Here is a 15,144-nt window from a genome sequence, read left to right as displayed (position 1 = left end):
TTAGTGCAATATTTTTCTAATGATCAATGCTTTCTACAGAAATCCAGACTGATTTTAGAGAAAATTACTTTTCTTTGGTTTCTTCCATTACTTGTTTATTTCTAGCTCAACAGTTTATAACGGTGCATGAGTTCAGTTGCCTACAATTCCAGATGACTTTGTGAATGTGCAATTGGATCTTTCCTCCTCCTTTTGTTGGCCCTGAGTTTTTGCAATTTCTTCTGGAGGATATGGTGTCTTTCCCTTTTTTCCCTTGCCAGACCCATGGTGTGCCTGGTTTGTTACACGTACTGAACCTTCTAACCACTTTTATGTTTGCCTGAGCCACTCCATCTTGTTTCAGCATCCCTTCCTGTATTTTCTTCCCACTCACATTGAAATGTTTTTACCACCTGTTATGTTTGCAGCTATTGTTTAGAGCTTCTCTCCTCTATTCTGTTTTCCACTCCACTGATATAATTACCAGCAAGCTCACTAATTTTCTTTTTAACAATAGTAGACAATGTTATCTTGTACTGCTTGATCTCTTACAAATGATTAGTTATTGTTGCCTTGCTTATGTTAGTGTGGTGACCCATCATCTCCCTCATACACTGGCCCCTTTTGTGTCCATCTCTGTGGTCAGAGTAACCCTGGTGTTACTCTGAATCTCACTGGATGCTGGCACTGGGTATGCTACTGAAGTCGGCATAATCTGGGAGAATCTTATGAATGCCTTTAGCATGCAGTTTCTGAAACAGCCCTTGCTCTGTAGATATGCAGCTAAAATGCTCATTCAGGTTGATCTCATTGTGCTCCCATGTCTTTTATCTCTATACATGCCAAATATAGTTGAACCTTGCTTATAATCACGGAATTGTTGATACCATTTTCCTAGTTTTCTGCTTTTTGCCATGCCACTTCTTTCTCTTTACTCCTTCACTGACTCCCTGTTCTTCATCAAGTCCCATAAGCCACATAAGGCAACACACATTGCAGCATAGAGATATTTTTGGTTTTATTCTGTTCAACTGCTAAGTATCTAGATAAGTGTTTTCCCAGCAATTCAATTTCTTTCCCTTTCTGCAAGAGTAACATGCTGTCCTTTTGGTTGAGTGACAGAAGATATTTTGTGTGGGATTTTGAAAGAGTGGGAAACATGAAACCTGTAAAAATTTGAACAAACTAACTTTACTTGACTGTACATATTAACAGAAAGCACACATTCAATAACCAATTTATCTCCCTCCCTGAAGAGCCCATCCCAAAATACCCACATTTCTTCATCAGCATATTTAAATCCAAGTGCTCCCATTTCATCTGCTGTTTTTAGACTTGTTGGCTTACAGAGAATCTCTTTGTTCTAGATGCAACATTGTTAGTAACAGTTAATTGTGCAGAAGTTAGATATTTTTATTGATAAAGGAAAGTTAAAATGATTTGAATGCATTGGAGTTCCTTGGAAATAATGAGTCAGGATAGGAGGGTTTGTTTGTATTGTGTCCAGCCTCACCCTTCTTCAAACTAGCTCCTGGTTTGTGCGTTTCCTGTTTCATGGCAGAGCTGCTGAATATCCTCTGTACCTCAGTGCAGCTGTTGTACTGGGAGTGTGCTCAGAGCACTGCAGCCCCCTTAACAAGCTTCCTGACAGGAGGTAAAGCCTCCTCATTCAGAGTGGGGATTGCAGCAAATACACCAAATTTACTTCCCAGTGACAGTCCATTAAAAAGAATCTTCATTGTAGTATATTAATTAAGTCCTTGGGTATGTGTTTACAGGAAATATTAAAAATCTCTTTTGAATCTTTCCAGTTTAGATTGTATATTTTCAGAATGAAATACAATACAGCTGCTTTTTATTTTTTTTTAATCCATAACTGCTTATTGTTTGGTGTTGGTTGGAAACCTGTCTCGTAATCTTTAGCAAGTAAATGTTCCTGCACTGCTATGGGAGTGTAATGCAGAATATATGAAAAATGTGTTGGTAGTGTGAGGGTGGGGCATACATTCCTTCTCCACCCATTATAAATTTGCTCCAGCATTTATCGTGTGCTGATATCAAAATAGGAATTACAACACTTTCTCTCAGCTTTTGAACGTCAGAGTCCTCCTGTGTGGTACAAGTTGATATTAGTCACAGTTCAGAAGCCAGCTTGTGGGCATGTTCAATTACTCTCCTTATATTGTCATGTATTTTGAACAGCAACATGTCTCCTTTCAGTGTGTCCCTCATAAACTGGATAGTTAGCTGTAGTTATCTGCTTGTCAGGATTATTAAAACCACATCATGTTTGACAGGGGTGGACTTGTCTGGCCCTAGGCTTTAAAAGGTGCTTCCTACATGCTTTTAATATGACTTACGGTTTTGGTTACTCTCTCAATTTCCATTTTATAGTTATAACTGAAATGTGATAAATGGTCACTGAATGGCAAGTAGGTGTTTAAGACCCTTACTGTCTGATTTTAAGTATTTTTTAAAGAATTGATTTACTGTTACAGGTAAGAACTGAAGACACAAAAGCTCTAAGCATCAGAAACTGGAAGCAGTCCTCCTTATTATTGAAATTACATATTTTAATGTAATTATGTGGGGAGAAAGAGAAAATCCTATTTTTCCCCCTGAGTTCTTGAGATTATTGCTGTTGCTGAATATTGCAGTAAATTCTGACAGTCAAAGATCAAGTTGCTTTGGGTGGCAAAATCTTTATTCAGTAATCAGTGTTTCTTCCCTCAGCAACCACTTACATCTATTTCATATCCTTTGCCTGTTATTTATATAATCATTATTGCATTGTTTGCATGTAAATATCAAGAGTTTAAAACATAGAACAGAATCATTTATCATTATTGTGTAAAAGTAGTTGCTTCCCATCTCATACTACCCCACCACTGGTTCTTCCTCACCACTAGAGAGATGGTAATAGTGAAATTTTTCCATGAATCAAACTGTTGCATTCTGCTGGCTTGTAGTGTAATGTTTGTCTGTCTGTTCCTAGCTGTGATGTCCCCTCAGGGGATGGTGAGGTGCCTTTGCCTTGCAGTGCCCTCACTTTGCCTGCAAATGCTTTGCCCCGTGATGTGGATAGGAACACTTGAGCAGCAAAGGGCACCTGCTTGCCACTGCAAGTAAGGGAGGCAACTTAGCAAACATTAAATATCTATGGCTACAAAAATTAAATAAGAAAGTTAGCCTGCCCTGTGTGTGTAGTCAAGATTAGCAAACACAGCCTGTTGGAAACAAAGAGGTCTGAGCACAGGAGATTTGTTTCTTGTTGAACAAAGAAGAGATGCATGCACCCCTGAAAATGCACTTGCGTGCCATATGTGGACTTGTGAGGTATTTCTCATCCCACAGCTGACTGAAGAGAAAAATTAATGTGGAAAACACAGTATTTGACAACTAATGGGGTATGTCATTTATGTTCTTTGTACCAGTGCAATCTCTCCTTGGTATAAGCAATAAAAAAGCTCCTTTCCCTAGCCCAGTTCTTCACTTAATGGTTCTAGTGTGTGGTGGGTGCTGCAGTCAGACTGTACTGCACAATAGCCCTGGGTATGAAGATCTCCTTGCTGGGTGGGATTGGCTGTGTGTGCACAGGCTCAGGCTGTTCACAGCTCCAGTGAGGTCTTGCTGCATTGGGCAAGGTGAGAGGTGATTTATGACTCTGTACAGTGCACACCCTTCTCCAGGTGTGACAGACAGAGGCTGGGTCAGACTTCCGTGTTGAGACACTTGCGGGAAGCTACCACTGCACTCATAAGAGCAGGGGCAGAGGAGAGGGAGCCTTGTTGATATGAGGAGCGTCAGGGAGGGTCTTTCAGCCCACTGACTTTGTTTGAAATATGTCAGTGGGGCTTTTGAGCAAAAACTGGCTACTGTCAGAGCTGGTCTGAGAAGCAACATAAACCTTCTAGTAATTAATAGACAGATGGTCTCTTCCCTCCTCCACCCCATCTGCACAACTCAAAGCTGTTGCACTAAGGACAAGTAGTCAGTCTCTCCGGAGTTCCCTGGCTGAGCATGTGAGTGAGGAAAGATGGTATCCTGCTTTGTGGAGACCTTGCTCTGCTCTGCCCAAAGATACAGCCTCCGAGGGAATGACTTCCCATCGCCTGTGAGACTCAGACATCGTTTCGTGTCTGTCTGGGATAACTGCAGCAATGTCAGTAAACGAAGAAGAAAGTTATGAATATGACTATGAAAAGGAAAATGAGAGGAAACGTGCTTTTAACAGGCAGAGCCTTGATATCTTGGAAGAAGGTACTTTTCACCTTTTGTTTTTAATATTTCATGGTATCATATGGCAATCTACAAGTGATTTGAATGATATTTGTGGATTAAATAGACAAAATTCTGTGTTTTACACGTGTAGCCAGTATGTTTGGATGAAGTATTTGTCTAATATCCAAATAAGTTAAATATTAATTTATGTATACTTCTTTAAATAAGAAAGGCATGATCAACAGATGAAGGCTGTGCAACCCCTATTTTATAATGAAACAGAAATTGGGAAATCTTCTCTCTCTGGGATTGTAGTGCATTTTTTATATGCGCAAAATGTGTGTGTCTTATGAAACTGTATATTTTAGATTGTCATTCCCAGCAGGTGCTTCTAGAACAGAGCAGCAATTTTGTGCTTATCCATGAATTTGAAAACGCATAGACAGAAATAATTCAAGTGTGGTGTCTTGTGACTTAAATTTTCAATATAAAAACCAACCCAAAAATGTTGTTGTACTCTCTAGAAATAATGGGCAACTGACCCATTCAGGTGGAAATGGGAATGCAATGAAAATCCTCCCGTGCACTTGCTGAATAGAGAGGGTATCTATCCTAGGGCTGCTTCCAGCCAATCTGGTAACCTTCTTCAGGGTTTCAGGTAGCAAAAGCTAAATGCCCAATTCCTGTTATTTCATGTGCTGTAAATTGTTCTCTGAAGCAGTAGTTTTATGGTAGAGAATTGTTACTTCCAAATGAACTATTGTAAAGCTGACGTAGGGATGGTTTGAAGGATTGTTAGCACAGAAAATGTGACGTACTGTGAATTTACATCCTTGTTCACCTCATGGTTAACAGTTCCTGTGTCCAGACTTCTTGGTGAATAAACCATGCTCTTTGAATGCCATTGCATAGGATTTTCCTGTAAAAACTCACAATCAAATATCCCACCTGGTTTTCAGATTTGTGTGTCTCTGTAAAAAAGAAAGGTGCTGAAGAAAATACTGATAAAAAGAAAATTTAAAAGTGGGGATTGGGATGGAGAGGAAGCTTTCAAGGGAGGCCAGCTGACATTTTTTATATTTTATTCCTATTATTTTAGCAATTAAATCATTACTGAGGCATAGATCATGTTCTTCTTGTTCTTTCTGCTGACTTTACCCTTCATCCAGATCTAACAGTCTGAAGCTGCTCTTAATGATTTTGAGGGGAGGAGAGAAAAATTTGAGTTCTATCTGGGATAAATTTAGCCCTGTCTTTCTACACTGCCTTCCTCTCAAAAGCTCAGTATGTGTTTGAAATGTCTTCTAAAGGTGCCTTTTCTTCTCCACCTATGTGTTCATATCGCCTACACACTCAGTGTAGCAGAGATACAGATACACAAACCTATATATGGTATTTCTATGTATCTTTGCACGGGGGAGTACTTGCAAAGGGCACTATTTCTCTAGGAAAATGGGTGAGTCAATCCATTCTGTAAGTAAAGCAGATGGAAACACCAGCGTGTAGCCTTTTCATCCTGAACAAAGGAAACATTTTAGCTATATCTGGCTGTAAATCTGGTACCAGAAACAGCAAATCAGAGGATATGCTCCACTTCAACCATTTATAGTTATTGAAAAGAAGAGGATAAAAACTGTGTAATTAGGACTCCTTAACTGTTTGGCCTATTCCATATGCAGGATGTGTACTCACTTCTTGACTGTTATTTCCATAGTCATTTTGCTGTAGTGAGGTTTTTCCCTGTGCCGACGTTTAGATGCTGTAACTCCCCTGAGTGCTGTTTCTGGAGCCTGTCATGGAACTAACGTTATGCCTGGCAGCATTACAGTCAGCTCTCTTGATGAGAGTGGAAAGCACCTTTGGAATTGGCATTGCTTTGGAATGGTAAAGTTGCCTGACAGCAGTATGTTTACCTTTCATTTGATAAGCTGGCCTTGGGGCTGACTGCAGTGAAACTTTGCTCAGGGATATCTGTTGATAGTGTCTTCTCAGATTTTCTTCATAAAGGAACCTGAGCTGTGAAAGGACAACCTGTCAGCTTCCTTTGATTAGTGATTTGTTGAGTCAGCTGTTTCTGAAAGGGAACTGTGTTTTGATTCTTGCTTTTGCAGCTGGGACAGGAAAGGACTCTTACCTACCTAGGACCTATGATGGCAGCCATTTCCATTTACTAATGTATTAGTTTAAAAGTCCTATTTATCTAAAGCACTTAGTAAGTGCAGGCATAGAATCTGTCTCCAGTTGAATTAAAAAGAAAAAAAGTCTTGGGATGACTATTAAAATCTTAAATCAGACACTCCAGGGATCTGACTCCAGAGATCTGCTTTCTGGATCTGACTGAAAATGTAGGATACAATACAATGGAGGCCATTCAGAGCTCTGGAATCTGTGAATACTAGAGCAAAAAAGATAGGAGCCATTCTTGAAAGCTTTGGCACAACCATTCCCTCCCAAAGAGTTGGAATAGGAAAAGACTATATATCTAAGAAAGGAGACAGCTGACAATATGTGGCTTACAGGCTTGTAATTTCATTTTAGGATTTTTAAAGATGTACAGTCCAGATCCTGATTTAAATCTTTCACACATTTATTTATTACATTGACTGCAGTCTAGACATTTCTTGACAAAAAAAAATGGAAGAGAATATCAAGACAGTAACTCAGTGGCTAGTAGTAAAAAACCCTGCAAAAAAAGTTTTAAGAAAGAGCTATCCTGAGCTGTGTCTGTAAATGATGTATGCATTAAGGAAATTAAGAGAATTAAGGTGTTGCCTCCAGAGACTTTTTCTTATTTTCTTATTTCACTTTGTGTCTGTATTTTCCAAGTTACCACATTTGATCTGTTTATGCTAATAGGAGGAACAAGTGTCTGATGCTCTTTTTGAAATTTCTTTCAACTTGATTTTTCATTCATCACTAGAAAATTTGATGAAGTTCATGTCCTACTTAGAGGATGTACTTTGAAATTATTCCCTGCCTGAAGTTTCAGGCAGAGGCTTTAGAAAAGAAGTAAAAGCTGTGGTTTGTTGTTTTTGAGGGGCTTTTTTTGTGAACCTGCATTTAGGTAATAACAAAGGTTTGTATTTAAGGCTTTAATATTGAATTTGCTAAGCTATTTGAGTACCCTGTGAGAGAAAACTGCAGGAAACAAACACTCCTTAAACCATAGCCTTAAACAGCAAGATAAAATCTCCTCTTCCAGAACAATCGGTAGCTGCAGCTTAATATTAAAAGATTATTTTGTAAATGGTGCCATTGAAATTACAGTAAGCCATGCTGTAACATTTGAAGAAGACAAAATGAGAATCTATTGGATTGTCTGTTGAACTTCCTAACTGATTATGTATCTCCCACAGCATCATGTTCTTCCAGACTCCTGCACAGAGCTCACTCACAGTGTGACCTGACAGTTGTGAGGCAGCTGGCACGCTGTGACCGCTCCTTATCCCTCTAACCTGGGTCACGCCATTGCTGACCTCCCCGTCTGCCTTCTGGAGCCACTGGCCTGCTCCCTGCTTTGGGACTGCTGGGGGAACTGCTGGGCTGTTCCCTTAGGATTTGGATTTCTAGTAAGGTGTGACTCAGAAGCACATTCTTCAAGCTCTGGTGACAGTAGTATCTTAAAATTTTTAAGGTCTTTAGATGTGCGTATTCTCTTAGGGCTGTCTCAAATGTGGCAGGCAACAGCAGATCTGAAGCCTCTGCCCCAGCTTAACCAGGGCTGTCAAAAACACCTCTGCATTAGAGGAGAAGATACCATATTTATCTTTAACTGTGAAAAATCAGTAACAGCTGACAGCATATTTCAGCTCTAATTTTCCTGAGTTTATTTGAAAGGTGATATACCTAATATGGCACAGTTTCAGAATTCCACATGTGCTTGGCTCAAGTTGATGTAGTGCTCACAGTAACCTGTGCCAAAGCATAACTATCAGTGGCTCTGGAACTGAAACTGTAATTTTTAGTGGGTACTTTATCTTTGAGTGTAAAAATAGCCTTTGAGGAATGAATCCATCGAGAGCTGAGGAGTCTGAGTCTGCCAGGGTCTTTGGTGGCTCTCGTGTGCCAAGTGGCAGCAGGGAGCACGGCTCAGTCAGATCTGCCATGTGTGTTCTGTCCATGTGCAACCTTCAGGATGCAATGCCCTTGCCATTGTATCTTTGGTGTATGTTTGGACAGAGCTCTGAGCAGAGGGGGGCGAGACAGAAGCTGTTTGTGAGGCAGGGCTTGTCATGACTGAGCAAGAGAGCAAGAATATAGCAGGCCTTGCCATAGGCTTTGGGTAGGAAACTGTTACGGAAAAAAAAGCACTGTCCCCTACTGCCACCACTGTCCCCCTATTGCCAACCCACTTAGAAGCGTGGGTGTTTAAATGGCAAGAGATCTGTGCTCCATAAACAGTATTAATTTTCCCTGATGGAGTTTCTGATGAAGTAAATTTTGGTAGTCGGGAAGTCTTCAGGCACTAAGGCCTTCCCTGTTAGACTCTATAATTATACAGGTCAATATTATCTGCCCCAAAAGTGAAACTTTACAGTGGCATGTTAGCCCTCTTATGTTTCCTAGTAGTTAAAAATAGACGTGAAGAGGAGCAGTGAGAGCTGGACTTTCCTTTTCAGCAGCTGCAGCTCTTTTATTTCATTAGTTTATCCTTGATTGATAGGTCTCAAAAATGAAGAGGGACTGTGTGTTGAGGGATGCAGGGAACAGGAGCTGAGGATACCTGTGACTGGTGTTTCTTCCTCCTTCTATTTGAATCCTTTGTTTGGCAGGTGGTGGCTCTTTGCAGAAGCTGCCAGTAGTGGTATTCTTGCTCCCCTTTCCTTCTATGGCTGTCTCCTGTTCCTGCAAACATCCTTTACTCTAAGTAGCAGACTTGTTGAATGGGTGACTTTCAGGGAGCAATCCAGAAAAGTGCATGTGTTCCTCCATGTCCTGGTGCATCTTCAGCTTGGGAATCAGTGCTCCGTTAACTAGATGACAAGAAATAAATACAGGATACTGCAGGATACTTTCAGCTGTACTTACTTTGGGAAACACAGGAATGTGGTTACCAGTAAATTTGCAGGCCTTAGGATTGTATAAAGATGGTGCTAGGTACTTTTAGGCAGAGGGAATGTTTGATCTGTGTAGTGTTTGTCCATTTGTGTGTTTGGCTTTAAAAAAAGCCCAAATACTTTGAACTGCAAATGTGTCCCCAGTACCATGTATTTAGCACTGTCATGAAAATAATGTGAAGGAAACTTTCTCTGTTCTTTATTTCCTGTTTTGGATCTGTGACATTAGCTTCAAAGCACTAATCAAAATATGTGAGGTTTTTAAATTATTCTTTCTTTCTGTGTTGTCTATCAGCCTTCTCCATAAGCTGAGAAGTGCAAAGTATATTTGATTTGGCTGTTTGCATGCATCCATGCACTTGGACACAGTGCTCCCTATCACCCTCAAGCAAAAAACTATTGATGTGTGAGTGAGCAAAAAGAGGTCAGTAATTTGGCACGGCAGGTTTTGCATTACAAGACACTGTCCTTCATTTGCTCTTGTTTTATCTTTACAGCAGCACTACTAGGCTCTCATATCATCAGAAAATCCATCAGGCTAAAAACCTACTATGCAGGATCCATTACATATGTGACGTGTGAGTGGGATGTTTTTCCACTGCATACTTCACTGATAACACCTCTAAATAGTTTTTCAAATTAGTCTTCTTTTTCACTGATAGATTTTTTGATCACTTAAGAAGTAAAAACTGCTGTACTAGGAATTGGCCAAATGTTATCTCATAGTCCATGGGGGGCTGAATAACTGAATATTTAGACACGTTTTAGGATTTTTTTAAAATGATGTTTCTGGATTCTACTCTCCCCTTACTTTTCACCTTCTCTTTCCCACAAACCTTGATTTCTGAGTAATTGAAAGCAACACCTTTTTGCAAGCTTGCCGTCCTTCCAGAAGCAAATCCTTCCTTTTAGCTAGTAGCTCTGTGTTTCCACAGTATTGTATGTAGTAGTAGTAGTATGGATAGTAGTTCACTGACAGATTTTATTAAATGTGGTCTACTAAAATTTATTTCTACTTGGATGTAGATCCTTTTAGGTAGTGCATAAAAGGACACTTCTGATTTGAAACCCTTTTTTTACTCTGGCAAAGTAGTGTACAAAGATCTCTGTTTTGACAATCACCAACAGAACTTTGATGGAAATTTCTCGATATAAATGCTCTTGGTGACCAGATTATACTTTGCTGCTAGTAATGTCTGTTGTTATAATGCTATGGTATTGCCTTGTCAGGTTAAAGTTTAAATGGCAAGTTCTGAAGGGAGTATCCACACAATCAACCTTTATCACTCTCCCAACTGAGTGACTTTATTCTGTCTGAGGGAACACCATCCTTTATCAGCCTGGCTGTTAGGAAGGTTATACATTTACCTGAATCAGGATGGTGTGAGGTTGCCATAGTCCTGCTCATTGGTGATTGTTAAGTGCTAGGTACAGAATTTAAATGAGCTTGCTAATGACAATGTCAAATATTATTTTATAGCAGTGATGGAATGTTGTAGCCAGGGGAACTATTTAGTGTGTGGTTGTATTGGAAACCTGCTGGCGTCAGGGTTTCTGATAGATGTTTTATAGCATGACTTATGAACTTTCTATATTTAAAACAAAGTTGAGTTTATGGAGATGTCAGTTTGTGTGTGTGGATGAATAGTCTTCTGAACATTATACCTTCTGTTTTTATGGAAAACTTCTGTTAATCCCCTTTTTGCAAGTCACTGCATTTTTTTTTCCTATAGAATCCTTATTAGTCTGCTTTTGGGTAATATAGCTTGTGGTTTAAAGATGTACTGTGTTTTTACTTCTGCAGTGGTAGAGTTATTCTTTCTATTGATATGTTTGTCAGGTTATTACTTTGAAGCATAAACTTTTTACTGTTGCCTCTTTCAGACTTACTATTTGGATAAATGCAATTATATTTTGAATACTTTTGTATAGCATTCTTTGGAGTTCACTGGCAGTACTCATGTCAATGAATATTATAAATGTTTTTAGGATGTGATCTGCAAAAGTAGAATTAGAGAAATGGGAAAATAAACTAAGAAATTCAACTTCTTGCCATAATTTAAGCAACTTTCTGATATTTAAATTGGGAAAAATATCCTCCAACATTTCAAGAGATATCTAAGTAATATTGCATTTGATGTATGTCAACGTACCTTAGTGGTGATCAGCTGTATATTTATTTATATGCAGATTGTGCATTTATGAATTAGGTAGTGTTGTTTCCTTAGTGTGACAAACTGTCTCCTGCTAATATTACTGTACAGTTCTGCTTTTTTTTTCTCCTCAGTATGTAAATCCTATTAGGCCTGATCTGTCTCTTCCCCCGCCTTAGTGTGCACTAGAACAACATTAGCTTATCTGCCAGACGGAGCCTTAAGTGACATTGCCAAGGGTAAATCCCCTGAAGAGCAGTTCAGGCTACTGCAGCCTGATAACTCATAGTCCGTGTGATCCACTGAATTTCATTAACAGTCCTCTTTTCCAGAATTGCAAGGTTTGAGGAAAAAGTGTAGTTGGGAAAAAAAAAAAAAGGGTAGAGCAGAAAGTGCTGTTGTTTGCTGTGACAGCTGGTGAATTTTTTGAAAACTTGTTGACTTCTAGATAAGTCAGTGTAGCTTCTTAAAGAATCACCTATGGTGATAGACTGAACTTCCTCATACTTTCTTCAGTCTGACAAAACTTCTGGTTCCACCTTAATGATTAACAATCTCAACCAGTCTAAGTAAATATTTGCTATGGGTGATACTGTGATCACTGTGGTGTGGCTGGGTATTACCAAAACCATTTCTTATTTTGCATGCATACTTTGCTGTCTTGTACCATAAACCCAGTTCTTATCAATTTAATATGACATAGTTGCTTTCTGATGAACAGTGCCCCTAACAGTATTGGAGTTACTTATTCATGGAGTAATGCTACTGCATGCCATGCAATGAGTAGGTGACATGATGGAATCCTAATCATATATCTAAGAACATCTGTTTTGACCTCCTGATTATTTTTTAAATAAAATCAAGATATTGTTCTTCAGAGAAGAAAGTTTTAACATTTTAAGTTTGTTCTGCTGCTGACAAAAGCAAGTACTTGTAACAAGAGGAGCATTTCTATTTCCAGTATCACATGAATATTGGATTTTTTTGAGGGTGGGGGGGTAGGGGGTGTGTTGAGTTTTGTTTGTTTGTTGTTTCGTTTGGTTTGAGCTTTTAGCTTTTGATGTGCTCATCCAAAAGCTGACATAAGCAGTTCTTTAGATGAAAACTTAAGCACATCTAAACTTAGAAAGATATTTCTTGCAATGGATGGGAATTGAACTTCAGTGATCCTAGTGCATGGTTTCCAGTTCAGAATATTCTGTGATCCTCCCCCAGTGGTACTGCCTATCTGATTAATGTTTTGCTTTATTTCTTTGCAGTTTTATGTGCTGAAAGAGTGGGCCAGATGACTAAAACATACAATGACATAGATGCTGTAACACGTCTTCTTGAAGAGGCAAGTACTACATCTGTTTAAGGACCCGTACAGTCTGACAAAGTAGTGCTGAAATTCCATGGTACCACTAATAAACACTGTTGGTAGGTTGTCCTTCAGTGTGGAAGAATAAGGACTCTAAGTGTATGTACACTTTATCTAATTGGTCAGCTAAGTATTCTTTCTAAATAAAGATCATTTGTTTACCTCACTCAAATGGATTCATTACTTCTGGTTATTTTTCAGTCGAGGCCATGTAACTTGTTTTTGGCCAAATGTTTGCTCTAATGAAGGAGGAGGAGAAGGAATCATCTTAAAATCACACATATTTTTACAGTACGTGTAAAACTGAGAGTGTCATTATTGATGGATATATTGTCTTCAGAAAATAATTTTAAAAAGCTCACAGACTTCTTTTCATAATAATTTGTTCAGATAATTTCTTTCCAGAGAAGTACATAGGCACAAAATTAGAAAATACTAGTACTCCATTTGCCTTCTTTCCCTTATGTTTGGTTGATTTGGTTGTTTTTTGTGGGGTTTTTATACCATTATTATGAAAATTGATATTCCTGTAATCCTTAGCACTCAAGAAATGTCAAAAAGCAGCTGTCATGGTACTATGCTTATGTTCAATAAAAGCCATGATAAATTGTTGTACTAAAATCAGCTGTATTTCTGCAGTAAACTTGAGCAATGATTTTCTGAAGAATGCTTATGAGTAATTCTTTAGGTGAAAACTGTTACAATTGTATCAGTTCATGGCTGACTGCAATTTAGTCCTTTATACTCAATTGCTTGCTTATTGCAATAGCAATGTCAAAAATGGTATATTTCTAGCCAATTGGGTGGTCTGTTATTCCTCTAATTCTGCAAAAAAACAAGCATGGGAATGAACACTCACGTCTCCCACCTGTTCTGGATACCCCCCAATGCAGTACAGTCTTGTATTTTGTGCTTTGAGCCAAACCCACTCAAACACCTCTGTACAAATTACTTGTTAAAACTGATGTGTTACCCAAAAAACTTCTCCTGGAATAATTCAACACCTTGTAGTAACAGGCTGTTAACTTGTTTGTGCCCTCTTCCCTTTGCCTTGTTTGGCTGAGATTTACTGCATTTGGTCTGTGGCTCCTTCTAGTAATGATGGCAGCATTCTGCCAAACTGTTTCCTCCCCTGAGTCCCTGTGGCCAAATGTCTGTAGATCCAGGCATCACACTCAGGGGAGCAATGCTTGAAGGACTTGCTGAGCCAATGTTTTAAAGTTTCTTGTGTACTTTCCTACCTGGATATTTGGAAGGGAAAAATAAGGGCATGTATAACATGCCAAACTTTATTAAAATAAATACTTTCAGTAAGCCGTTTTGTTTTGTTTTGTTTGGCCATCATTTCCAATGAAATTACTCTATTCATAGGGATAGGTGCACTTACAGCACCTTCCTTTGTTCTCCATGTGATGGTTATCTTAAGAGATTACAGCCATTTACAGAATTTAACTCCTTCTGTTGCTTCCATGCATACGAGAGAGAGAAAAAGCAAAAGCCACCTCTTGTCTGTCCTTCATGTTTGCAAGCTTCAGGTGCTTGCATTACAACAGTGAAAGGTGCAGCATTTGAGAAGATAGAAAAGAGAAGATCTCGAAACTGCATGTGTGCAGATATTTCAGAAATCTGTGCCTATAGCCCTGAAACTAAGGAAAGAAAGTGGCACCAGGCCTGCCTGGGTATGTGGTAAAAATTGGAGCAGGTCTCATCATGAATCTGCTTTCTCATCTTTTTCTAATAATAGTGTAAATGTGTCTTACTTCTCAGTATTATTTTTTTTACCTATAGCTGTGATAAATTGGTTCCTTAGCATTGTGTTAGTAAGAGACCTGTCCCCAAACTGAAATTTAGAGCTGAATTGCTAAAAATTGGGTAGGAGTACTGGGGAAGTTATTTGAAGAGACTGAACATGGACTTACATTCCTCAAATTGGAAGTTAAAAAACATTGCTGCTAGATAGTTCCTCCTCTGTGAAGTCACAACTGCAGCAATATATTTTTTCCACTCAGTATTTACGAAGTGAGCCAAATTAGTGAACAATAAGTTGGCTTAAAATATGTCCAAACATATTTTGGATAACTTAGTGGCACCTATTGTTCTGAAAGATTGTACGTAAGATTGCATAAAGATTTTATGGCTTGATAATGCCAGTAACTTTTAATGCAAATATAAGTCTGACCTTCAGAAACCATTTGGAAAATGCTATTTGCAGATACAGCATTGATCAGTCACCTCTCTTTTTACTTACTTGTTATTATATAACTTTTTTTTTTCCATTATGAAAGCCTCTTCATTCAAATTCATTGACTTCAAATCCATGTGAACACTAGCTGTATGTTTTGTAGGCTTTGTCATTAATGTACACATGACATAA

General features: G+C 38.8%; 1 protein-coding gene across 7 annotated transcripts in view; it reads left to right on the top strand.

The window, feature by feature from the left end:
• TRAK1 (trafficking kinesin protein 1) overlaps nt 1-15,144 on the top strand; it is a 126,351-nt gene that overhangs the window by 74,175 nt on the left and 37,032 nt on the right. For 4 of the 7 annotated variants that reach the window (XM_054274293.1, XM_054274297.1, XM_054274296.1 and 1 more), the window contains one exon: nt 12,670-12,746. In XM_054274293.1, the coding sequence (XP_054130268.1) occupies nt 12,696-12,746 (51 nt within the window). In that variant the 5' untranslated portion in view covers nt 12,670-12,695. Of the gene's footprint in view, nt 1-4,137; nt 4,240-12,669; nt 12,751-15,144 lie in introns of those variants that run through there. The other 3 variants (XM_054274295.1, XM_054274299.1, XM_054274294.1) reach the window with 3 other exon arrangements.

Source organism: Melozone crissalis, unplaced genomic scaffold (genome assembly GCF_028551555.1).
Source record: "Melozone crissalis strain CALT ecotype California unplaced genomic scaffold, PUWL_Pcris_2 ptg000016l_1, whole genome shotgun sequence".
NCBI lineage: Eukaryota > Metazoa > Chordata > Aves > Passeriformes > Passerellidae > Melozone > Melozone crissalis.
Note: the sequence above shows the minus strand (reverse complement) of the source record. Positions and strands in the feature narration are given on the sequence as shown.